Raw genomic sequence first — 26,811 nt, forward strand, 5'->3', positions numbered from 1 at the left:
GAGGGGTGAGGGGCAAAATCAAATCCCAGAATCACGCCTAAGAGAAATGGTTAGAGATCATGGAACAAGAAGGGGAATTCATAGTTAGATTAAACATGGAGCTGTCTTCTTTTGGCCAAGTGTGGTCCAGCTCCTCGGCCATCACTCTAGGAGCCCAGAAGCTAAAAACGCAAGAATGTCTCCAGACAGATCAGAAAGGACAGCATCCTCTAAAGAGCCATTATGTACTGGATGCAAATGAACCCCAGTGCCATGAAAGCTCCACTGTTTCCCTGCCCTGTGTTGGATATGTGCTATTTGATGCTCTAACCTTGCTCTCCAGCTGATAGGGAGTTAAGCCCAGACTTAACTGCAGAAGATACACAGCATGGAGACACATATCTCCAAACTCTGAAGTGCCATCACCTCTCTAGAAATCTTTGTGCTGGTCAAACATAATATAAAGCTGGATCTTCGACATCAGAAAGGCTATGGTGGGGTGCTATAGGTATTTTCTGGTCATTTTTGGCACCATGGGAGCACTATATGTTACAGGAGGAATGCGCCTCATGTGCTTTCTTATCCAGATGTTGCACCACGTATCACCATATACGTCCAAAGCAGTAGTTTCAGAGCGCAGTAACTAACAGAAGCAACACCCTTTTTCTTCCTCTTTCCCGAGCTCCATTTGCAGATCACATAAGCACCCTTCGTTGCTTTTATACTGGCTGAAATGCATCCCTGGTGCAAGGGAGCGGCATACTGAACTGCTGCCAGTGATGAGGACAGGCTTTGCAGGGTGGGGAGGGATCGAGATACTCTCCCCAACTGGGCCCCCTGATCTCCTGTTGCTCTTCGTGTGTGGGAACAGGCTGTTTGGAGCTTCACCAACAGACACCAGAGCACAGCAGCCCCCTGAAATCCTGCGTGTGATTGGGAATGTCCCTCACATGCGGTGCCACTGCCAACAGGAAGGGCTCGGGCAAGGACTGGGCTAACCCAGGTGACAGCCAAACCATAGGGAATTGCCCAGAGCAAGGGCAGGAGGGCTCCTTACCTTGGCCCGCTCGTCCCCACACATGGCTCGCCACAGGCAGGCAGGCAAAAAAGAAACAAGTGTGAATCAGCATGGTGACTAGGACCTACAAAAGGGCAAACATCAGGAAGAAGTAAAAATTACATTTCACCATGTCAAAACCCAGTTTTTTGCAGTTCTCAGTTAAGGGACCACAAGCTGAGATCTACAGCTCTATGTATCATTGACAGCACTGAAAGGGTGGATGGAGAAGCACATATGAATTTTCCTGAGATTCCTATATATCATTTTATATTCTCGATCTCTCCAATACAGGTGTTCAATGACTTGGACCAGTACCAAATTGCCTTTATAAACCTGATGGGGAGTAGGCTTTGACCTAGTACACTCCTCTCAGCCTGCTTAGTCCTGGACATGGGCACTGCTCTTTTGGTAGGACAATCTCAACAGCGGTACAATAGGTGCTGGGTTCTGCTCTGATCATGGCAACATTGGCCAAATCACTGGATGGACATAGATTCCAGAACAAATTCTGGTTTAAATCATACAGAAGTAATTAATTCCAATTATCATGACCAAAATCAGTATAGGTATGTAAACACACAGCACCTTTCTCACGTCCCTGCAATGCATGCACTGATCATCAGGGGAAAAGCATTTAGAGGAACACTCTTTGGCAGACAAGCTCCTCATGCCACAGATTTAATGACCCTGCGGTCACTGTGATAAAGCGATTATGCAGCAGGAGGGATACCACAGACCTAGCTGAGTTTATATGTCAACAGTTTAGAAACAATTTCTTATTTTGCAGTGGAGTTCCCGAGAAGTTACATTCAGGACTTGTTGGGATAGCCTTGTTTTAACTTGCTCACCTGAACAGACTGAAAACAGATGCAGTTACAGACTTAATCGCAGCAGAGCATCAGTTTGACTTAGAAATAACCTCTGCAGCATTGACAAAGCTGGCAGGCTAAGGGCAGACAGCCTACAGCTGACAGACCTCGAGCACCTTCAGTTATCTTTGCTGGCCTGGATTTCAGTTTTACTCAGTTTGGATCCTGTCATGGTTTAACCCCAGCTGGCAACTAAACACCACAAAATCCAAAACACAACATTATACCAGCTACTAGGACGAAAATTAATTCTACCCCAGCCAAAACCAGGACAGGTCAGAAATGTTACATCAGCATAAAACCACCCTGATGGGAACAGTGCCTCCCCCTCCTCTCGGTCTCAATATACCAGGTTTAAAACATATGCTCTTGGCCTTTTGCAATGCATCATTGGCATCTGTCATTTTTGTGCTACACATTTCAGCCTTATTGCTTTTGGCAGAACCAGACCATACACAAGTTTCTTCCGCTGCTGTCTGCAGTGACATTTCGCTTCTATTCATTTTGATGGACAGGTATGTAGAGGCTCCTGGCAAATGCCTATTTCCCTTCAAATACATCAGCTTTTTAGTGATTTCAAGGAAAAATAAATATGCACTTGAGTGACCCAGCCATGATCTCCCAGGGTTTAAATCAGTTATAAATTGCTGTAAGAATGAATGGAAAAATATACAAGTTATAACAGGGAGATGTTAACCACCCTACTCAGTCTGTGATTTTTTTTTTTTTTTTTGATTGAAGATCAGGTTGTATGGAACAACTGCAGTGTAACTGAAGCCCTTAGCCATGGGGAACACTTGCTTTTTTCTTTCCAGCTAATAAAATGAAGTCATTACTTATAAAAAACAGCAAACATTTTACAGGTGGGTTTCAGGAATCTGACTGTCACCTCAAGAAAAGCAAAGCCTGCCCTGGCTGCAGAGGTACATGTGGCAAACAACAGCAAGAAGCCTGCATTTTTAAAAAGTCCCTGAATCAAAAGTCCATTTGTGCCATTTTGCAATGCCACCAAACTGCTCTTGATTTCCTTGCAACTTCCCCGTGGGTCTGCTGGCAAACGGGATGCCAAACTCCGGCAAAAGTGTTTGTGGATTCTGTATGATCTTTTCATGTTAACCAGGATATATTTTTTTTGTTGTACGGGATCCGAAATCCGGTGGAATAAACACATGGACTTCTCCAGCCTGCACTGAACTGCAGGGTCCGATTCAGCCAGGAGCTTCCACCCTGCTGTGTCAGTAAGGATGGGTTTAATATTAACCCAGGTTGGATCTAATAAGTCCCCAGGGTGTAGATCTTTACTGCGACTGAAGCAAGGAGCATGGACTTCATCTCTTCTTCCTAGCTCAGAGGCAAACCCATCGCTATTTTGCCTCTTCTCCAACTCTCATTTTCCTACCTGCAAAGCAGGAATAACAAATGCACCTGTCTGCAGTGGTGGAAAACACATGGCTGGAGGAGCTATCTCTTCTCACCCTGCAGAATTCCCTCTCTGCAGGTTACCTGCTAGACCCCAAGACCCCACTCTGGGTCTCCGTGGTCCCTTCCCATCCATTTGTGCCCTCGCTGGTGCCACCAGCCAGCCAGCCTGAGCTCTGGACCCCAGGACGGAGGGGACCACGGTGACATCAACCTGCTGGCGGGCAGGGAGCCTCCGGCACGCCGATGACTCTCTCCCATTACTTGCCCAGGGAAGGAATTTGGAGACAGCAACACATGGAGCATGTGGTGAGTATTTCCAGGACCTGGAAAATGGGGGGGGACATGACACCGCTTCCCACTTGCCCCAGCTGTGTGCTCAGAGGGGATTTGGAGGTTAAGGCAGTTGGAGTTCCCCTTATTTGTACAGGAAATTTTAAAAGTAGTCACTTTAATGAAAGGAAAAAAAAAGCCTATGCAAAAAATCCCTGCCCTGTGTTTAAATCAGCACAAATAAAGTGGGGATTTGAGGGCACTGTGAATTATTTCCACCCACTACAGCCACAGTCTGGGGACATTTCCTCATCCCAGAGGCCATCACCATCTCTGCACAGAAGTGCTGGCAGAAGCAATGTCACCTCATGGCCTGCTCGCTGCCAGACATGCAAGCAGCGCCAGGGACAGCCCTGCAGAAGAGACCAGCGACCTGCCCGAGGAAGCCAGCTGCAGGGAATAAATCTGCCCCACGCTCCCCGAGTGCTTTGACAGTTAAAGGACCTAAAACAGACTAAAAAAATCACATTCATCAAAGCCTTCCTGTTCTCTCCTGGAAATCTCCTGTATTTCAGTTCCACTATTGAACAAAAAGTCTCAATTACCCCAGCACCAGTCTCGAAAAAGTAAGGCACAAGTTTCACTTCTAGGCTGAGCATTTGCAGCTCCCCACAGCCCAGGCAGGCTTAGGAACGTCAGCTTGATGCAGACCCACACCATACCTCCAAGTGGGAAAAACCCACCCAGACAACTGCCATGGCTAACAAACCTGCCAAGTACTGTCCTCTCTGGCAGCAGTTTCCCACAGGTTTTATACTATTAACCACAAAATAGAAGGAAAAAAAAACCCAAACCACCAAAGAAAGCGCATTTCTCACAGCTATCGCTCCGAAAGAATCGCTAAAGCAGTCCTGGCAATATTTAGAGCTGACCTGAAGCAAATGTGAGCTTTGAAGCTACTTCACCATAAGAGGATGATCCCTGCCACCCCTGCGCAGCATCGGCAGCACTGCCCTGAGCTGAGCTGCACCAGTTCCAAAGTTTCCCAGAAAGCAAAACCCTGCAGAAGTTCCCCGCACCGCCAATACACACACATGCCCCAAAACAACCCAGCCCCTCCTCGGCATCCCTGCGATCCCAGTCCCAAAGGGAAACGAGCCACAGACCTCTGTGGAGCGGCACGGCTTTCCCTGGAATCAGTCGGGAGGTGCGACGAATCCAGCTACATTCTTAAATTGTGGGAGAAGCAGCCCTGGCGCCTCGTCTGCTCTTCGGCGTGATTAGAGATTTCAATTCCCAGACGTCAGGAGGGATAAGGAAGGGGAGGGAGAACAGGGGGAGAGGGACAGCGATTCCCCCACCTCCCTCTCACCATGCAGCGGAGAGCGTTGCTTGGCCCCTGCGTGCAGCTAGATAAAGCGTGCACGAAAAGGGAGAGACTGCTTCTATGAAAAACAGTAAATGGCTTTTAGTGGTTTTGCTAACTAAATACTAAATATATGTCTAGGAAGCCGCACGCTGATTTCCTAGAGCGCAGCAACAAGTCGTGGCTCCCGCCCACTGTCAGACTCCCAGGGATGAAGTCAGTCCGGCCCCATTCACATCCCATTAAATATTTTTGAGAGCCCCGTGTTTGCACTGAAGGCAAATTGCATTGCATTTGTTTAAGGAAATTAAGCACATCTGTAAGTTTTGCAAGGCCAGAGGCTGAATCATGAACTGGAGCTCGACGGTGCTGCAGACTTCCCAGCTGTGGGATACAGCCCTGACCTCCACCGGCATGTGGTCCTCAACCCCAAGAGTGCTTGGGAGAGCCGCCCAGCTCCGTGCCAAAACTTTTTCAGAAAGATTTTGTCCTCATTGCCAGGAATGGAACAACTGACAGTGGCATTTTGCGTTACAAATGGAGGCCAGATTTTCAGCTGCATCTCTGGGGACTGTCAGCACCAGTCTCCCATTGCAACAGAGCTAGTTGCAACAAACTCGCAATTGCCGGTCTATAGGAAAACACAGGCACCTTTGAAAGTGTCAACTCAGATAGAAAACCAAAAAAAAATTATAGTTTTTAAATATTTGTGCACACTAAAGAAACATTTGGTAGTTCGTTGCCATCTCGCTTTATAATCTAGTAGGTATTTAAAAACATCACCATATACAGGCCAAAGGATAACACCAAAAGGAATCACTTAAATCTTGTTAAGACAAAACGTGGAGCATTTGGTAGCCTGTGGAGAGAGAGTTGTCACTGCCCTACATGTATATATCACAAATTACCTCTTCTGTAATTCCTACTGGATTTCAGTAGTTGCTCAGATTTGCTACAGCTTACTTTAAAACAAGGAGCAGGTGAGAAAGGAAAGAGCACAGATCTCCTGCACTTCGCTTTCAGGGAATTCAGTTCCAGAGCTAAAATGTGCACTCTGTTCACGTCAGAAAAATCTGGAGCTGCTTCCAGTGCTTATGTTCAGGTGGTTGTTTTCTGGCCTACCTTTCCCAAGGTGGCCACAAAATCCTGTGGTCTCCCAGCTTTGACTTTAGTTCAAGCCCAACACTCTGGATTAAACCTTGGGGCCACCACAGACATCCAACCCCTCCCTGAACAGCAACACGAACCAGAATTTAATAAGCAAAAAGGCAGATGGATGTTGCTTTGCTTGTGCACTGAATGGCTAGAAATAACAACTGTGAGTATATTGACAAATGGCTTAAAAGATTGTCTGGTTTCACTTAGAGGCTGGAAGGACCCCAGTGGATTATCAATGCAAACATCTTGCTTGGACCATGTTCCAGGAATGCTGTGCTCCAAGCAGTCCTATTACCTCTGCACCAGCGCTGGGGGAGCACATATCCCTTTATATCAAGGGGAAAAAAAAAAGGCAGACAGCAGTAATGCAATACCCAAAATACAGCTGACACCAGATTTTCCAAGAAAGCTAGCTCCCACTTTAACACAAATTAAAATTACTATCTTTTTGGCTTGGGTTTGTTTTTTTTTTTTTTTAAGGCTTGATTGGTGGCCAAGAGAGCTGCACTGAGGGACCTGCCTTAAGCAGGAGTGCTGGAAATCATCCTACTGTATGCACAGCATTGCAGGCTGATCACAAGCAGGATGCTCAGTGAACTGGAAAGCAAGAAACCTCCCCAGTTTCTTGTTATTACCTGTTATTCTATATTTAGTTCACTTTCAGGGTAGTCTGCAGATGAGTATTCTGCATTGCCTGCAAATGCAGTCGTCCTGGGAGCAGCAGGGTCCAGAGGGTCTGAATTTTGGTGGCTTTCACTCATTTCTATTCTCTCCCAGAGTCAAACTCAGACTATGACACATTTCCTTTTGGGCAGACACTGTTTAGGGTCTCTCCTTTCCACCATCACTAGGTTGGTAGCAGCCTGTGACGTGTGGGACCTCTGCCCAGTTCCATGCCAAGGTGAAGCTGGTTAATGAATTTAAGCATTATTTGGGGGTGGGAGCTCAAAAAGCGCAATCATGGACATCTCACCTTTTCAAGAAATGGCTGGGAAGAGCAACCAGTCCTGGCTGTGAGCATGGCTAAGCCAAGAGAGTAGCAGGAGCCTTAGACTTTCTTTAAAAGGAAGCATACATCGCTGTATTCACTTCCTTATTTTCTTGACAGAGTCAATGGCACAGCTTATCGGGCCATCTGGAAAGCACATTGTGTACAGTAGACTGCACAGACAACTCAGGGGAGCTCAGACGTACTCACTTGCTTGGTATCAAACTTCTTACTGCTTACCAGCTTGTAGCACTTGCCTTGCAGCTCGGCTGGGCGAATGGCTTGTTCTAAGGTTTGGTTTCATGATGTGCTGAACTCTCCCACTGGCATTAAAGAGGAGCTGCAAGAGCTTAGACCCTGTCAACATCAGGTAGAGCCAAATATTTCAACAACATCAAATTCCAAGACTTGTCCATTAGAATGTATTTATTTGAAAATATATTAAAATGCCTGGTTAACATTTCACAGTGAATGGTCAAGGTTGGTCCCTCCCCACAGTCCATCCTTGCTTAGGGGAGCGTCCTGCCTTTCCAAACAGCGGTGGGATGAGACTCCTTCACTTATTCAACGGCTTCCATGACTTCCATCACGAGAGTTCGTGGTCCCGTCATGATGAGGCTGCTGATGGTCTGATAGTCCAGATGCAAAACGTACATACCATTCACTGAGAAAACAAACTGGCATACCTGTAAGGAGAGGGAGGACAGGTTACCTTCAGCTGATGTCTTCATGGCGACTTCTGCCTGTGATTGACTAGAGCCAGAGGCTGCACTGCAAATAACTTGCTACAAAACCCTGCAAACCCTAAAGCATTACTGCTCCATAAGCTACACTAATAATCACTGTGCTACGATCACTGTATCATAAAAAAGGGACCAAAGGGATTTAGACTGTGAGCTAACAGAGAAAAAAAAAATACTCATTTATGAGCAGTAGTTCATGTCACAGATGGAAATGAGGCACAATATTAACATCTAGCAATTTGGTAGCAAATGAGATTAGGTAAGGAGAAATTAACTGGGCTCTTGAGTAAATGAAACAAATTCATCCATCCCCTTCCAATCCTGCCTGAAGCAAACAAGGAGTCACACTCTGCCTCTGAAGAATCCCATTATTTCAAATATCCATGTGACTTTAGACTTATATCAGCTTGTAGAAATTACTCCCTCGCTGCTGGGGGTTTTATAGGGAACTGCGAAACTCAACATTTCTTTCATTCATGCCTAAAACTCTACACACAAACCCCATACGCGCCTGGGTCTAAAATGAGTTTCAAGACCTCAGTTCATTTCACCTGAGCTAGAAATACTGGACGTTACTTGATGAATCAAATCAAGGCACCAGTCTAAGGTTATTAAGCTTCCACGTACATGGAAAATAGCTGCACACGGAACTATATTGTTAATAGCAGAGAAACACAAAATGCGTTACATCTCGGGAGCTGTGAGAGCAGGTGATTCAGGATAAAGCTCTGCTCCTTCCCTGCTTCACTGGGGTTACGTACAGTTACTGGAGCTGAACTGGGAATTCTCTGCTTTGTTTTTAGCAGCTCAAAGAGTTTCAACAGCTCCAAAGTCTACCACAGGGATAGCTTAGTTTTGACAGAGTTTTTTCAGTTTTAGCTGCCCACAACCCCCGTGCTGCCCCGGCAAAAGGCAAACCCACCGCCGTGCGGCCACCCACAGTGCTCTTTGCCTACGAAGAGCATCGTCCCTCCACCTCCCACAGCACTGCCTGAGCTCCATGTGTCGACTCGATCAGACTGGTCTCCACTACAGGAGCTGAGATTATCACGGAGGATGTGTGCAGCCCAAAAAGCTCAAGCAGGACTTAAGTCCTGCCTCCTGTTAAGTCACCGTGAGTAAGAAGTACCTTCATCCCCGCGGCAGCAGCGGGTCCTCCTGGGTCCACTGCCTGGATGTGGCAAGGTCTTCCTCCTCGGACCACAAACCCCCAGCCCACCGCATCCCCCACAATCTACAAGCAGAAGAAAAGGGTTTTAAAAACCAAGGAATGGGCTGGATAGAGGAGATGCAACAGCTCCTAGTGAGATGGAGAGCTCCACTCATGATCTTAATCTGTCGTGGGTGGGAGAGAAAGGGCTGTGTACCAAGCGAGATGCAGAACCACAGATTAATTGCTCTCTGCAAAGCTGCTTTCTGATTAATATTCCCTGCCAAAAAGTGCAGAAGAGTGAAGCACAGGCAGCATGAAGTTGAAGTGCAAGGCATGCACCAAGAGCGTGTTGAGAACATTTCCAGAGCGTGCACATGGTGCCTTTTCCTTGGCACAGGAGAGCATTTCCAGGGTGGAAGTAGCCACTCTTAATTTTTCCCACTCTGATGTCAGTCTGTCAGAGCAGTTTGCTGTAATACTGTGGCCATCTGACATGACTAAAAGAGAAAAGGAATTCCCAAAGGACTTTGCACGTTACCCATATAAATAAATAACAGCAACTGCACAGCTAAGCAGAAGGAAATGAGCCATGAAAGGCTCAGGCTGGCAGAGTTGAAGGGCAGGGCAAGAGCATTCAGGAGGAGAATGAACAGCACGTCCTCATACATGCCACACTAATCATCAGCTTTATTTTTCTTGCTCCTTCCCACCAATTTCTACGGCAGTTAATTTGGGAACCTGATCCACAGCTCCTCTGTAACCCCACTTGTGTCAAACCAGTATGGCAAGACAGTCCTCACATTTCCTAAACTGGCTACTGTTAAGATTCCCCCTTTCAAAGGCTGGCAGGAAAGGGCTGAGAAGTTTTACACAAAAATAAACAAGCACGATAGGATCCGCAGGGCAGGAACTGTCTTGCAACATTCACAAGCCCTGCCTTGACCGGTCCTACAGCTTTAGAAATAATTAGAAAAGCAAAAGCCCAAAACTCAGGTTGTCTGCAGCATCCTGGAGATTTTGCAGCGTGTTTATTTCATCCACGAAAAAATCATAAGAAAGGCAAGAGTTTCCCTTGGATGCTCCCCGTTCAGTGCTGCTCCATCAGATGCTGATGGATCATACCAACATACCTGATCTGCAGCAGGAACCTGAAAGATGCATAAAGCCGTGCATAAAGGTGATATCTGTGTGACAGAGTGTGAGTATCGAAGTCTCAACTGTCACAAGACTTGACTGGTTTTATAGTTTGTATGGAGCTGGATGAAATGTAAATGGGAGTGTTTCTGTCCAGGAAACATTCTCTTTCCTGATCTACCCCTTTGATATACACTAAGCTAAAGCAGAGGCTGCACACATTTTCACCCACAAGGATACCTGCAGACATTGACCCGCTGAGACTCACCAAGAGCAAGCCGTGATGATGTGACATGCAATCAAAGTTTCAACATACAGAGGTCAGAGCAGCAGACAGAAAGCTATCAAAGAGCAGTCAGAGCTCAATACTGTTGGGTTAGCAATACCATTCGCTACGGTCACTTACAGTTAGCGTTTTCTTGATGTAGGGAGCCCCAGGGGACAGGAGCTCTTCATTGGTGACGGGTCTCTTTAACACTAGAGCAGAAGGTGACAGATCCTATCAAAATCAAGGGTTTCATAGAGTAAAGTGCATAACGAGGCAGCCTGGGGATTACCACAGGCTGCAGAACAGATGTTAGGACCAGCCACAGTTACTGCACGCAGAAATCTTTGCATTCATCTCAATGTTTTTCAAAATGCTTGCACAATTTTTCAAATCAAGATTCAGAGGTGAGGCTGACCCTCTCCTCTTGCAAGTCACCGAGCTGACAGTGGATGGGTTTGGACCTGAGGCTTGGGCTAGCCCATGCCCTGGAGGAATAGGTGTATTCTGTGCAACAACAGGGCAATGCAGAAGCCCAGACCTGATTTGGGGTTGCACTCAGCCACAGGAGGGAATACCAATGTAGGAGTAGTGCTGAAGTAGGGGTTGGAGTTTCCAGCAAGGGAGGTGATGCTGCTCCTTCGAACCGCTGAGACAATTTTGATCTCCTTGTTGGTCTGGACTGTAAGAGGCAGAAATCACAACTACTCAAGGAAAGAGCAGGCTAGTTTTAAAAAAACAAACTTCCCCCCACCAGCCTGACCCACACCTGAAAGTTAAGCATGCACTGAAGGTGGCATTTGAGCTTAGAAAGAATAAAACCAGCTTCAAAGAAAGATCAAGAGCTGAGCTGATGGTAAGTTGAGTTATTTTCCTGGGATGGGGAGCTGTGATGGAGACTGCCACTGCATCATGACATCCACCACAAACCAGTGGGATGGGTGGTCGCTTCATGGGTTGCCTGGAGCAACACCCTCGGCTCTGGGATACTCTGGTAATGTAATCCTTGCTTTCACACCCCTCCACAAACACATCCACAGTTACCAGAGAGAAAGCTGGTGTTGCCTGGGTCCGGGTTGAGCTTGCGAAGACAGAAGGGGCTGTCTGGGCTCTCGGAGAGGGTACGAGAAGAGTTCTCGTTGAGTAACTCTGTAAGACGACGCCTCCGTCGAAAGTTGATCCAGAATTGGTAGAGGATGTCACTGTCAAAGAAGTGATGCCTATTGGAGACTAGGAGAGAACAGGGGAGGAGGGAGAGGCTGAGGGGTGTGCAAAATATATATAGGAAATATACTGAGGGATGCAGATTAATTGCTTTTAATACCTCTGCGTTCTACTGCAGTTTTTCTGACTGTTCAAGAACGCTACCTGCAGGGAAGGACGAACAGCAGGGCCACCTCCCCAAGAGATGCCATCTCCCAGGGGTGCACCACGGAGTCACAGCCCTCTACCTGCCCCTGTCCCAAGACACCCAGAGGACTCCCTGCTTTCTGAATTGAAACTTTAATTCCTGCCGATGGTTATGATCTCCAGCCAAGCGGAGCTGAACATTACATCCTCCCAACCCAGCCCTCCAAACCTAGGGGTGGATCCCAGTCCTGTGGCCGGAGGCTTTGAAGAACTGAAGAGCAAGAGCTCAGATTTCAACTCAAAGCTTTTGTGGGTGGTGGAAGATTGCTCCAATTTCAAAGGTCACCAGCTCCAAACATAGAACTAAAAGGCCCCATTACCATCTCCAAGTGGGCACTTGACCAGCACTTGTTACACGACGTGAATGGGGATTTGTTCCTAGCGCAGCTCTGACAACCACGCTCATCTCTCACTTTCCATCCCAGCTCCAGCCGGACCCTCGCTCACCATGCTGAATGATCCCATGCTCCAGCAGCGCCCGTCCCAGCTCCACCGCTTCCTTTCGGTTCTCCACTTCTCCCTCCTGAACGAGCCAGTCGATCATCTCGCAGCCCAGGAAAGTCCTCTGGTACTTCACTGAGTTCTCCTCTCTCACCTTCAGAATTGACTCTTCCACGATCACCAGCCTGGCACAGAGGTGGGACAAGGCTCCCGTGATGTTGTGCAGCCAGCCAAAGCAAGGCCAAGAGAAGCCCGCAAAGTACTACAGCCAAAACATTGCTGCCTGGGAGCAGTGGGAAGGGAGGGAGAAATGCAGAGCCGCAGTTGGGCAGCTTTGTAAATCTTCATCACGGCGGAGGAAGCAGCTTCAGCAAAACCAGTTTAGCCCCGACCTCAACTAAAGACCGCAGGCGAAAGCCAAGCAAGCGAACGCACGCAACAAATGGCAGATAGACCAAATTGATGGGCAAGGTGCGTTTCAATAAACATATTCAGTTTGCAGCGTATGAGAGCGCTAAATCCAGTGTCTCCACGAGAGGGTGCAGCGGGCTCAGCCGTGAGATGTGCTGGATGCTCCCACCACAGCTGAGCAAAAGCAAAGTACAAGGGATGCACATCTGCCAGAGGGTCACAGACAGCCGAAATCACCGCCCACCTGGCCGAAGGAGTTCTCCCTCAGTGCCAGTTTGTGAATCTGATTGCCAGGATTTGAGGACAGAGAAGATGTGAAGAGGCTGTTAAAGGAAACGGGTCCAGAGGGTGGTCTGTGGTTGAACCCAGTCTAACAAAATGACTCACGACGTGCCGGGGAAGATGGCTTGGCTTAGAACCAGAAAGAATCAACACCAAGAAAATGAAATATTTGGAGAGGGAGTTTTCTTTACTGTCTGAGAATTAATTTTTCCATTACAGATTTTGCAAATAGGCTAAGCGAGGTGCAGGGATCCGGGCACATGAGGACCCCGAAGATCCCATACCCTGCTGATTTTGGTGGGACATAAGTCCTAATAGTGCTGGTGGAAGCAGCTCACCCAGGGAGGCTGGGGGAGTGCTGGGAACGGCCACTGGACATGCCCATCCTGGGAACACTCAAACTGCAGGCTGGACCCTAGCGCTTCCCTGTACCAAATCCCAGAACCTGCACTTGGGTTGGAGCCCTTGAAAGCATCTGTGAGTTCAGAGTATAGCTCCTGTCCCAACCCCAAAAAGGCTGGTTGTCCTGCGGCTGTGAGAGGGCTCAGGAAACAGCATTTCCCAATACTAGAGCATGGGGCACAGAGAAAGATGAGAAAAGCCAGCTGTAGCTGTGGCTCCCGGCAGTAGAGCATCATCAGCAAGCGCAGCCAGCGGAGCACATTCCCGACGCCCCTTGCTGAGAGTTGTTTTGCAGGGGAAGGACTCACGTACTTCTCATAAAGACTCTGCCCTCTCATGAACACCTTCACGTCCTTACTGAGAGGGAAGGTCCCGTCATCCTTGCGGAAGCGATACAGCAGCTTGGCATCCTTGTAGTCTGAGTGCTCGTCGCAGACTGAAAGGAGTTCAGAGCAGGGATTTCAGTGTTGCAGGCGTCTGTCAGTCCGTAAGGGACAGAGCTGCACAGAGCACAGACTCCGGAGGGTGTTATCTCCAGGTTAAAAGCTATGGGGGCTGCATGCGATGTCCTTCTCTATGCCCATCTGAGCCTTCGGTCCCCAAATTAGGGGCTTACGAATGCCTGCAGCCCATGCTGGTGGGAGAGGTCAGTTCCGCTGAACGGACCTCGGGAAAGCTTAAGTTTGAGCCTACATTTTGGTCCGGACACTGAAACATTTGTTCGAACAAAGAAGGATTATTTTTTTTATTTAATTTAAATGTTGATGTTTTGGTTTAGATTAAAAGAGAACAAACGGAACTGTCTCAATCAGCTTTTTTTAGAAAGCTACTGCCACACGTAAGTAGACCTGGAGGACAGGAGGAAAAAGCCCCACACTGCATCCAAAACCCCCCAAATCACCTCTGTCCCTGTCAAAAATACTTGTAAGCTAGAACGTATAGTGACACCAACTTTTCCACACCATTTTGTGCCAACCCCGCCCAATTCATTTGCATGGCAAACTGACCTCAAGAGAGAAATTTTTCTTCAAAGCTAGGTGCATACAACTGGAATAATCGAATCTATATGAAAAGCCTCAGTTTCGTCTTGGGGTTGAGCACACAATCTATAAATGCACGGCTGTTAAGTGCATGCACCATTTAGCAGGTAAATATTTGGGATACAGCTTTGACATAAACTTGCCTGCAACAGATTCCTAGACTACAAGTGAAAACAAACAGCCCCAAAGTCACAGCCCAGCTCTTAAATCAGTCAGCCTGCCTTTCTTCAGGTCCACCTGTCTGAAGCAAGAACTTCAGTGGTAAAAAAACCCATGGAGTAAAGAATATGCCCAGAAAACAAAGAAAATTAGTCAAAGGGGAAAAAAAACCAACCCCAAAATTTTCCTTGCTAAAGTAACATAATCCACCAGAGTGAAATTCAAAAGACATAAGTTATTTTTTGTGAAAATTTTAACACTTAATTATTCTTCTGAGCAGACTGGCAAAACTTCATTCCCCTTTTGGTGAGCAGCAAAATGCTAAAAACTGTCAGGTTATCTGGAGTTCATCATTCCTCCCGAGCAGTTCTCTCAGTGTGAAATCAGGACGCTAAAGCCCATGACTCATCAAGCAAGAAGGCATGACAAGAAGGTTGTTTTAAAAGGTGAAAGTTTGCACCTTCTTAACTCCAAGGAGCAACGATCCAGGTGTCATTGCAATCGGGAATTAAACATAAAACATTGCAAGGCTGTGCCCATAGAAAAACAAAGCATTTTTGCTATTTGAGGACCAATTTCAATGTGTTTCCAGCATGTAATAGAATAACAGCTCAAACCACATCAGACCATTAAGAGGCAGCACAGACAATGATCTTCATGAGATAATTATTTTCTTCTGGATCCCAGCGGAGAAGAGGGCAAACAGTTTAGCCAATTGCAAAGCACTTAGCACAGTGCTGTGGTTAGCAGGCAGACCCGTTTCCATAGGGCTAAGAAAAATTAATGGTCATAAGGCAAGTTGGAAAGTCAACTTCTGTGTCCTGCCAGGAATTACACAGAAGCAGGAGGAACACGTCCACGATAAGCAATCAAAACAGCACTGGTACCCAGCGCTGCACAGGTTTAATTAACTAATGGATTTATTTGAAACTGTCGGCTGGAGAGATGGAAAAATAATCAGTTTTAAGTGTTAATGGTTAACTGAGAACTCACTGCTTCAGCTTTATGCTTTTGTGATAAAGCACAGCAGCAGTTTGTTTTCATTCAAGGCAGCTTAATGTAAAGGCCATTAACCTCAGCAAGTAGCAGATGGCAACAGAGAGTGTTTGCATCGCAGTGGCAAAGGCAGCTATTTCTGGACCCTAGAGAAGAGCAGGGAAGAGAGGGTTGGATTTGGTATGGTTGTCATCTGCTTTTGTCTCCTCAGCTTCACCCTCTCGTGACAATCTACCACCCAACTCCAGGTCACCGCTCATGTCCCGAAGACTTGGGAGCAAGAGAGCTCAGCCAAGGGTCGGCAGCTCAGCCACAACCCTTCCCACCAAGGGCACCGGTGTCCCAGGCCTGTTTGATAATCCAGGACTTTTGCTCCTGATTGGGTCTGAAAATCACACGGAGAAAACCAGCTCTTTGCCAGCCCGAAGCATTTGTTTCCCGTTGTTATATCGGGACCAAGGGCTGGACCTTGGGGATTGCTCTGCAGCTCAGGGACAGGCACAGACCACTCTACGTGTCCTGAGTTAATCCAAAACTGCTGAAAGTTCAAAATAATTTTTAAAAAGGAAAAAGCCTGAAAACTAAGAGCTGGGCTTGAGCACCAAGCTGCTTTCCCCCCCCACTTCATTTGTTTGTTGGGGTTTTTTCTGTCTTTTAACAGGTTCTATGGACAAGTTTTTGAAATGGCATCACAAACTTAAATCCCAAGGGAGGCATTCCTACAGGATTGCTTCAACCCCAGGTTTACAGGTACCAGTTTACTTGTTGCTTTGGGTGATGTGGACTCCACAGCCCTACTTGTCCCAACCTGGCATGGATGGGGAAACTGAGGAACACTGGGCTCTTACGGTAAAAAAAAAGACTTTTCCTGCAGATGTGAAGGATGCATTATAATCCAACTTCCATTTCTGCATGACACAAGCATGAGCTAGACCAGCTCCTGTAAAAATACCCAGTACTGGCTGCCAATGCAGTTGCTGTAGGGCAATACAGGTCAGGTGTTGCTGAACTTGCTTTCAGATAAGAGATACTTCAGATGCTGTTTTACCAGCACACAGCCCAAGTTCCTTTTCTGGGGGCAGGGAACTGGCACATCCCCCAAAGTGCTACACCTTCACACAGATCCAACCCCGTACAACTTCACGCCTGCCCTTCATCTCCCAGCTACTCCAGCAGCCCTCACCCATAGGAGGGTCATGAACAGGGACCTGACCACGCTTCTGTTTCCCGGGTTGATGGACACACGTGGTGACCAGACACACAGCCACCTCCCCAGGGAGACTCAGCGGGGAGCGGAGAAACCCACACACCATGATGGATGATGTAATGGTCCATTAGCTTCTGCATGAGGCGGATGCCCGTCTCTCGGTCCGGTGCTTCTTTGTGGTCGATCAGCCAGTCTGTGAGCTCCTTCGCTACGAAGCAGTTTGGGTACGTTCGGAGGTGGTAACGTCTGTCTTTAATAAGCTTCCCATCGTGGAGGCGAAGCCTAGAGAGAAAGACACTCGTTGAGCATAGCTGGTGTTACAGGGGAATTTGGGTCTAACAGCCCAGCGTCTGTCCAGCCTCGAGAAACCACTGATAATTTGGGAATTCTGGCAAGCACCCAGTGACTTACAAATTCAGCCAAACCTCTTGGCTTTGCGAGACTGCATCCGTCAATCCTAAGCAGCCTCTCCTTCATCCCCTTCTCTCCTCCTATCACTACGCAGGTTATAAAATTGCGTGCACCAGACTTAGTCTGAACTATACATGTCTTTTTGTTCTATACGAGCCTCTAAAAAATACACAGCAACTAACTGAAGCTTGCGAAGAAGGGTCAAAATACAGAAAAAAGTAGTACATACGTTTGTCGTCTTGGCACAATTCTGTGTCTAGTTCTTCTTCCCCATAACCATGAAAGCAGGAATGTAGCTGCCCCCAGGACAACATCTTAGTCATAGCTCAGGGTGGGAGCAGTAATGGGAGCACTCGTTTCTTCTGCGTGTGCCTAAGAGACAAGTGCCAGGCGGATCCCATGCCCTACCTACTAATCCATGTACCCACTAATCCACAGCAACAGTGGACAACAGTCCTGACATTTTCTGGTTCAAACTGGGATGGACTGAGACAGTTTAGCAAGACAGCAAGACAACAACCGTCCTATCCCGAAAAGTCTGACGTTATGGCTAGTCTGTGACTCTGGCAGAAAGATATATATGGGTGAAGGTTACTCAGGTGACTATGGCTTTGACTTTTAAAAGGACCTTAGCAACTGAGCAAGCCACAAGGCACAGAGATCTTATGTGTTCAAGCCAAAGCCAACCCAACTTGGCAGGAGATCTGTCCAGGAGCCAAACTTTTGCCCTGTAGTCATGACTGTTCCCAAAATACTAACCCTGGAAAATGCCCAGGGCATGCAGCAGACTCCGAGGGGAGATATTAATTAAACATCTCCTCTGTAACTCTAGGACATTTCTGGTTTCAAATTATTCATTTCAATTCACAGTTTTGCCCCAAGCCAGTATATTTCACAAAGGCATTAATCACTGCAGCCTTTCTTTATTTCATGCCTCAAGTTCTTTTGTTCTTTTTGAAGAAGTTATGCGTACAACACAGCATGTTGGACAACAGTTTCAGGCACCATATGAGAAGTTTTAAATATCCTAAAAATCTATCAGATAATAATGGATTATCCTATATTGTAGGATTTACAAATACTAGGGTCTCAAAAGTCTTAAGATAAAACCTTTTGTTGGATGAAGAATTAGTAATTGATTGTTGTAATTAATGCTGGTGAAACTACAAGCCAACATAATTCTTAACAGACATTTTCAGACCTTCCCAGTAATTAAAATACTAAGCCAAAGATTCATGCAGAACCAGCTCCTGGCCTTGCCCTTGGCAGGCCTCCCTCAAATACTGAAGTCTATATTCAGTATTTTACTCTTTTTACCTGGAAGGCTCATTCCCACGAGTGACCAGCAGTCATTCTGCAAATGGATTTTACCTGAAGAGAACAGTCCACAGACACCTGCCTGCTATTTCTAGAGTTTTTAGCTTTTTTCCTTCCTTTATTTCACGGTCCACTGTCAAAATGCAATTAGACACAGTCAGCAGCAACTGCAAACAGAGAGGCTCCCCACCCTGACATCCCTCTGCTATGGGAGAAGACAAGCAGTCATTTTTTTATATGCTTGCTTTCCTTCGTAATCAGCAAGTGGGATGCCACTTTAGAGGCATGTTTGGTAGAGATAAGAAATACACCAAGAGTACTTTATTGCTATCAAGAGTCTGCAGGAGTCTATAAAGACTATATATATATATATATACACACACACACACACATATATGTATACACACACACATATATATAAACACACACACATATATTTACCCACAATAACGCATAGACCATAATCACACAAGGCCTGCATAGAAACTGGTTGGGAGAATACTATTTCCCCTATAGGTCTTTTTTTAATCATGTTTCAGAATACTGCAGAAAATGCACAGATCTTGTAGGGAAAAAAAAACAAAAAAGATTTTCAGCAAACAATAATACTAAAACCTAGGATTTAAAAAACAAAACAAAAACAAAAAAACACACTTATTCTAAACCTATTCTGTTGGGAACAATTGCCAGGACAGGAATTAAGTGGTATTTAAGCACCTCTGGAGCAGTAGCATCTTGGACCTTGGTGGGCTGTTTTAAATTTGTGACAAGTTTGCCCTCTTGCCTGGAGACGCAGGGCAGTGGAACGTGCACAGCTCAAGTGTCCTTGTGGTCTTTTCACTTTCCTCTTGTTTACCGTTTCCCATCAACTACGAAGAGACAAATTTTGTACTTCAGTCACAGAAGGATGTAACACCAACTGCATCTTCCGACGGCTCAACTGACACCCTCTATACACCAGTCCATGTACACAAAGCCAGTGAAACCGAGTGGTTCATAATCATGCTTCCAGATTAAAAAATTTTAAGGAAGGATTTATAATGCAATATTAGGAGTTTTCTAGATGCCAAAACCTGCCCCATGTACATATGACTTCTCCAAAAGAAAAGAAAAGAAAAAAAAAAGGCAGAATAATGCAAGGATAAAATGCTTGCTGGAACATGAGAATCGACTCTTACGAAACACTCCTCCCTTGGCAGTCGGTGTGCTGCTTTCACATGCATTTGCTTTGGGTAGGCTGCGTTGGGTAACCAAATCAGTTCTTTCTCAAGGTCACTACGAAGACATCATTATTCATCCTGTGTAACCTTGTTGAGAGGGAGATCTGCAGCAGTGTAAATAGAAAAGAAAAAAAAAAAAAACAAAAAACAAACCCAAAACACAAACCTCTAAGGAATCAAGAGTTTTAAGTCACTTCAGCTGTTACAAACACAACTTCCCTGCTCCTCTGGCAGGCCAGCATTTTCCCAGCAGCATTACAGATGTCCACTGCCGGGGAGCAACCCAAGGAGCTCCTCTCTTGATTACTTCTGCGTGTTCACATTTCACGCAGTTTCAAAACAGAATCTGAATCAAGGGCATTTGCTGAAGCAAAGGGCTTTCTTGTATTCAAAAAGTTGCTACTTTTACTGTGTCACAGTTGCACAGCCAGAGCCACCCCTAAAGAAATAGATATTCTGCACCAAGAACTCACACGTGCCTGCATGGAGTGGGAATGTCTCCGTGGAGCACTCTCCATCACCTCCTACCCATGTAAACAGACCTCGAGCAGCTCAAATGCCAAGGTGGATCTTTCAAGGTTATTAACTCTGGTTCGCATTCCTACAGCGGTTAAGTACAAATGAATGGCCTTGGAAAGATGCGTCACCCAAAGCATCTTTTCTGTTCCTATCTTTACAGAAAACAAACAAAAAAAACCAAACCACATGCACACAAACAAACAAACAACTAAGTGCTCAGTAAAAGGCAGCAAGAGCCACAACAGCATATCTGCAAAATAGCTGCTGGAGAGGCACATGCAGGCAAAACAACCACTCGGCAAAACCCAGTTTGCTGCACTCCCAGTCTGCAAAAGCACCAGTACATCCTGGGGGAGAGGAGAGGGCTTTGCACGCCTGTGGCAGCCCAAAGTGGTACAGAGATGTTTTATTTTCCTACTTGTATTTAAATGTATGTATAGGAAAACAAGACTTAAATCTCAAAAAGAAATCCTGGCAAGCAAAAGCCTACTTCCCAGTCCTCACTTTCATCAGTGCTGAAAATTTAATAACAGGCTTTATAAGGTCATTCTGATTATGTAGTCTCATCTTCTGAATAACATTCATCCGGCAACTGCCACATCAAGCAGTGTCCCACAGTTCCTCCAGGAAGGCATCCCCATTTCAAGAGATCAAAGTTCAGCAGAGAACCACCAAACCTCCTGTGGACCCAAGATTTTTGGCCAGGAATACAAATTTTGGCATGTTCAGCTACACACCTTTAAGTGAGCACGATTTCCAGAGCATCAAAATACAAGCACTTTATTTAACAGTGTCTCAATTTGAGTATCCAAATAAAACACTCAGCACCATTGAAAATTTTGGTCAGTGGCTGAAATCACAGTTTTGTTCTTCATAGGAGAAAACTCTCCTCCTCTCACTTTTTCTGCCCAAGACATAAAATTTACAAAGTATATTTTATGTTTAAGAGTGATTAATGCAGCTTAACAGAGTTATTAGAGACCAGCTGGTTCACTTGACCATGAGGAATACCCAGAAGAGAGTGCACAAGGACTTGTCTATACTTGAGAAAGTCAGATTACAGCAGGGTGTGAATTCAAAGTGCGGTAGCTGTTCCAGAATATCTCTGTGCAGATAAGCCATTTGTTGCAATTAGAAATGACTAATTGGGCCTCTTTTACAGAATGCCACCCAGGAACACACAATGCCCAGTAAAACTAGTGTGATTTTCATGCAAGTTTATATTACTGAAACAATAAGACCGACAGCAGGAGATGTGAGGAACAAGCCTGAGACAGCAGCCCTCTCAAACCCAAGACCAAAATATCAGTGGAAATTATTATCTTCATCTTTTTGATGGGGAGAGACTCAAGACCCAAAACTCCTCTTCCCTCTCCACGGACTAGAAAGCAGCATCCCCGTGGAAGTAAAGGGACGCTGGCAGACAGACAGCCCGAATCACAGTGTCCACTCGCCCCTGGATTCCTTTAGGATGTATTTTGTTCCCAGCCATCCCCACGAAGCGTTCCTTCACCCCTCGCTTGTGCAGCTATTTCTGGCTGGGAAACACATCCTGACACTGAACAGACTCATCCCTCCAGCCAAACCAAACTCAGAGGGATTTGCAAACTTGCTGGGAAGCCAAAGAACTGTAAAGATGGAGCAAAGGTTTGTTTGATTAAATACAATAGCAGGGAGGCAGGGCAGGAAGCGGAGAACAGGGAAAAACAAATGTTTGAGATTTTACGTAGATACAAGAGCATTATTTACTGATCAAGGCTTACAGAGTCAGGGCAGATCATGAGGTTCCTTTACATGCTGCTTTATTCCTTACCTGGGGGAGAGCAGGGGAGCACAACGCGGACATTTAGCCCTGCCCCATCTGCTGTTTCCAGAGGCATCATCCAGCTTCTCTGCCTCAGTTTCCCCATTGCTACCTATTGGGCACCCAGGCCCTGGGAGGATTCATATCACTAACTCCGCGCTGCAAGATCCCCAAAATACAAGAGACAGACTCGAGCACGCAGCATGCTCTGCTCTGCATCACTCAATTCTCCTTTCAGCCGGATGAACTGCAGGGGAAGGAGGAGCCTGGTGACAGGTTAGTGGTGTCCATCTCTTCACCCTCCTCCCCCGGTTTTACCCCCCGTGCTGGCCAGCAGCTCCTTCAAGTCTTTCTGCACTGGAAACAGGCTCCTGCCCCGACCAAAGCAGAAGGATGTGCCAAGCCACCAGCAAAAGGACCCACCTCCCCATCACTGTGAGCACTGGGTACACTGGGGTCCTCCCTTGGCCTTTAGACCCATCACCCACAAAACACAGCTGAAGAAGAGAGCAGTCACGCTGGATAAAATCCATCCGCTCTTCTCCGTGCAACAAAGAATTTGAGCCTTTCAAGAGCAGGTCAGGGGCGTGAAGCAGTCGAAGCCACCCAAAGGCAGATCGGGTCTGCTCCCTGCGCTGCCGTGTTTGCAAAACAGCACGTGTCTCCCAGCATCATGGTTTTAGCATGTGACAGCATCTGAAGTGAGGGCTCTCACCTCTCCTCTCCACTTGTATGAGCTTCCTACCCTGCCCATCACCCCTTCCAGCAGAGATAACCTGCATCGGGTTCTCCCTGGGGTAGCAAACTGAACAGGAGCAAGCAGTTCAAGACTGTAACCTGCTGCAATGGGCTTGGCTTGAAAAGTCTCAGATTTTGGGAGCTCCCTAGCCAGGAAACTCCGAGGCACTCCAGCTATAGGTAAAAAACAAACCAACCAACCAACAACAACAAAAAAACCCAAAAAACCCACAGATGAGTGCCCCAAAAAGTACATATATTTTGGGTTTTCTATTCAACTTTACCTCAGTCACACTAATGGAAAGCTATTCCCTCCCTGCACAAAGCTTGCCTCCCTTCAGGCTTTTAGCATTCTTTTTAAAGTCTCAGGGCACATTCACGCTGACAATAAGGAGTGAAGTTTCCAGACAAATACTGGGATGAAAAAATGAGTTGGTATTACTGGTTTTCAGAAGAGTGTAACATTTGTACTATGCCTTTACCTTGCTTATAAGAACTAGCATAGTGTGCAATATAGTAGAAGAGCTCTGTTCACAGATTTATTTTATCCCCTTCTCCAGCTAACAGTCACAATTGCCAAATGGTCCTGGATCTGATATGCTCCTGTCCTACAAAAAGCACGAGGAAGCCACATCATTCCCCTTACGCGTGCAGTGATCAGTTTTAACATATGGCTTGATTATTTCATTTTCTCTCTCGACACCTGACCCCGTCCTTTGGCCCAGGCTCTAAGACCCATCTTAAACCTCAGTCACTCTAGATGAGTAAAATACTGGAAATATAAATATGAACAAGCCTGCCCTGCCCACGGGATGGAGTAAGTCATAATTTACATCTCTTGCACTGAGTTATTGAAATGAGGCAAATCACTCACAGATCAGCTGACGCTTTTCCCCATAAGAAAGTTAAGCTCATCTTCAAAGCCTCCCTTACAATGTGGACTGCAAATCCTGCAAAGGCAGAAAGGTTTATGCAGCCTCCACCCCAACAGCAGCTCTCCCAGTCACTACCTAAGGAAAAGATTTAATTTCTGGAGCTAGGACAGTAATACTTGTGAAAGACAATAGACTGGAAGTGTGGCTAACCATCACTATATATTTAAAAACCAGCCACTTTGGACATTGGCTGCGTTTTCAAGATGGTGCCCTAATCCTTAGTTGGAAATTATCAATCTTTCATACAGTAGAATAAAGCTAAGGTTAACATGACTCACTGAGAACGGACAACATAGCAACACAGAGCTAATTTTAGGAACCTGGAGCTAGCAAACTTGGGCTCTAGGCTCTTTACATTATTCAAGGATACTTTTCCTATTTTCTACCCACATTTCAAAACAAAACAGAACGGCTCCAGATACAAACAAGCAAACTCTCCTCAAGAGCTAGAAAAGCCTACAGTTGCATGCTTAGAAGCAAGTGGGGGTAGGGAGTTGAGCCCAGATATACAAGGAACACATTTTCTCAGCCACACAGGTTTTCTTGCATAGGAGAATATATTTCTGTCTTCATAAGGGAAAAAAAAAAACCTCAGAAGCTGCTCAAGAACTGGGACTACAAACCAGCAGAAGTTCCCAAAACTTTCGAGAGAGGGAAGAGCCTACATGTTGCTGTGCAAAACAATTCAGGTGCATGGCACCTGTGGGACAACCTCCCAAATCACCCCGAAAGTCCAAACACCCCCGGAACGCCCGCAGTGCTGTCCCCATCCAGCCAGGGACCAGGGACACCTCGAGGAGGCTGCTCAGCATCACCACATCAGGCTCTGCCTTTGGGGGAAGATGCAAAGGGAGCAAAAAAACTTGTTGCCATCTAAACCCACCTGCCAGTCCCCTGGCATCTGGAGGTGGAGGGCAGGAGATGCCCAGAGAGGAGCGGCAGGGCAAGGAAATACAGGAAAGGACCTGTTTCACCACTGGTTTGGTGGGTGAAGGAAGGATCAGCAGATACTGGGGAGGGGGAGGCACTAGTGCCTGGGGGGAAAGAGCTTGCTCAAGGATAAAGCTTTGAGCATCCTGCTAGCAGGATACAGCCTGGAGAAGAGCCCCATCACCTCCTACCTCAGCTGCTCTCCAGCAATCATCACCTCCGCCCTGTAGTGCTGCTCCGTAGCTTTCTTCTTCAGGCTGGTGCTCAGGCTCTCCATGCCGGGCTGGAGGCAGGCAGCGATGGGAAGATGCGCCCGGGATAGCAGGGAGCACCCAGGGACCCCGCACATCCCATGGGATGCGGGTCGAGAAGATGCTCGCCCCCAGCGCAGTCCCCAGCCCGGCTGGCAAGGTGCAGGCAGGCAGCCTGGAGTTGCTGGTTTCCAGCTCTCCGTCTTTCCTTCCCTCTCTGTAGTCACTGGAGGAGGAGCCTGCTGCAATCTGATCCTGGTTTTGCTGGTTTCTCACTGCTCCTCTCCAGCCAGGCTTCAGCTGAGAGCCGGGGAGGTGGCAGGTCTGCTTTCCAGCAGGCTGGGGACAGGGACCTTTCTGCTTGCTGGGTGTAGATGACTCCAGCAGGCTCTGGGCATACACAGGCTGTAGGATGAGTGGTTTAATTAGCAGTAAGATGGACAAAGCACCTCCTTCCTTATGCTGTAACTTTCCCACAAAGGGTTCGAGATGTGCCATTCCCCAATGCAAGCCCTATGGCTTGTTCTCATCCTCTTCCCTAAGGGCTTTCCACCTCTCCCCAGACCGGGCTGCATCCAACACCATGGCCGACCCCTGCTAAAAAGTGGGCTCAGAGCAGCTTGAGCCATCACAGAGGTTGGATGGAGAAGCACAGGCTGTAATTATAGCATGAGCTGGCACTGATGAGTCTGGGACTCTGCTGGTGCCAAGCTGTTTGCCTGTATGATGCTGCTAGCTTCAACCATTAAAACCTACCTCCAGGCACTGGTACCTGCCTCAAATAATGGAAATGGCTGGTAGTAGCAGAGATATTTTCTGCAGGCTAGAGCTGACCTGACAGTGATAGCATTCAGCAAAGAAATAGGCAGAGGAACTGGGACGTGGAGATGGTTAATTACATCCATCATTACCATTGGATGCATGTGCAATTGTATTTCCATGAGTTAAAGCAGGAATGAAAAATACTGGCTGGTATAAAGGACCGAACCTCAGAAAGCCAAAAGGGAAGGGGAACCTACCAAAAGAGAATGTGGAAAAGATAGGGTTGAGGGAAGGGAAGGAAATTGTATCAGCTAAGGAGATTCTACTTCAGTTTGAAGCCTAATAAAGCAGCAGTAAACTAAATGCTGTCTTTAATTAGATCATCTTTAGCAGCAGTTCATCAGCGAGAAGCCAGTTAGCCAATATCCCCATCAGCACAAGCAGACCCTTCCAGGCTTACATTCCCCCTGCACCATAATATCGCTAAATCAAACAAGCTCAGGTTAGCGTTTCGAGAAGCACAGCACGCAGCGGCCAGGGCTAAGGTCCGAAATCAAAGGGAGGGCTGTGTGCCTCCTGCCCCGGAGGAGCAGCGAGCTGGCACGTGGGACCACGCAGTCTTGGCACTCCCAAACGAGCTCAGTGTCCTAAAACACGGCTCACTGCCTGTGGTTGTGGGACAGCAGGAGAACAGAGGAGGACCAGTTTTTACAGACTGCCTGCCCTCCTGGCTCAGCCGGTGCGAGGCCGTCTGTGCCTCCAGTGTTTTCCTTACCTTTTGTCACCTCTATCCCAAAAGCAAATCATTGAAACGCTTTCTTTTTGTCACCGAGTCCTGAGAAGTGACAGTTCAGGCGGTGATAGCTGAGCTCCTGGATTCCTGAGAGGTGGATGCTGAAACATTTCAGACAGGGGACACAGATGCTCGCAAGCTGTAGGCATTTGGGCTGGGGTGCAGAGCCCAGTAACACCCAACTGTTGATACAGTCACTGACAAATACTGCTCATTTTTGCCAGGTCAGGAGGGGATTTTCATACCATCCCAGGAGAGACCCAGCTCTTGTGCCTGCTGTTCTGTAGGTGCCAAGGCACAGCTTTACAAGGGCTGAGCACATTCCACGCAGCTCGTTCCTCAGGGTGCAGTTTGCAGAATCACTGTGCTGAGGGCT

The 26,811-nt window shown here is 46.9% G+C and overlaps 2 protein-coding genes across 2 annotated transcripts in view; both read right to left on the reverse strand.

Moving 5' to 3' along the window:
- Positions 1–4,995, reverse strand: part of COL20A1 (collagen type XX alpha 1 chain) — a 52,371-nt gene extending 47,376 nt beyond the window's left edge. Inside the window, exons 1-2 of the mRNA XM_052785515.1 lie at positions 4,767–4,995; positions 1,037–1,121 (exon numbers count right to left, since the gene is read on the reverse strand). Coding sequence (XP_052641475.1) covers positions 1,037–1,109 — 73 coding nt within the window. The 5' untranslated portion in view covers positions 1,110–1,121; positions 4,767–4,995. The remainder of the gene's footprint in view (positions 1–1,036; positions 1,122–4,766) is intronic.
- A 2,521-nt stretch (positions 4,996–7,516) lies between these two features.
- Positions 7,517–25,113, reverse strand: LOC128141000 (DEP domain-containing mTOR-interacting protein-like). The gene is made up of 9 exons (XM_052785526.1): positions 24,821–25,113; positions 16,859–17,037; positions 13,666–13,789; positions 12,265–12,443; positions 11,452–11,637; positions 10,949–11,089; positions 10,549–10,619; positions 8,985–9,089; positions 7,517–7,798 (listed from the first exon to the last, which is right to left on the reverse strand). Exons 1-9 carry the CDS (start codon positions 24,976–24,978, stop codon positions 7,673–7,675), a joined length of 1,269 nt encoding a protein of 422 aa, XP_052641486.1. The 5' UTR covers positions 24,979–25,113; the 3' UTR covers positions 7,517–7,672.
- Positions 25,114–26,811: the final 1,698 nt, after the last annotated feature.

Source organism: Harpia harpyja, chromosome 1 (assembly GCF_026419915.1).
Source record: "Harpia harpyja isolate bHarHar1 chromosome 1, bHarHar1 primary haplotype, whole genome shotgun sequence".
In the NCBI taxonomy this organism is placed as follows: Eukaryota; Metazoa; Chordata; class Aves; order Accipitriformes; family Accipitridae; genus Harpia; species Harpia harpyja.

Bases quoted from the DNA above. Each gene is read 5' to 3' on its own strand.
- LOC128141000 (XM_052785526.1), bottom strand. From the start codon at position 24,978: ATGTGCGGGGTCCCTGGGTGCTCCCTGCTATCCCGGGCGCATCTTCCC. The intron at 11,090-11,451 runs GTAACTGTGGAT...TGCCTCTTACAG, and splicing joins CAACACCAGCTTTCTCTCTG to TCCAGACCAACAAGGAGATC. The intron at 7,799-8,984 runs GTACTTCTTACT...CTCTCCTTACAG, and splicing joins CTGCTGCCGCGGGGATGAAG to GTATGCCAGTTTGTTTTCTC.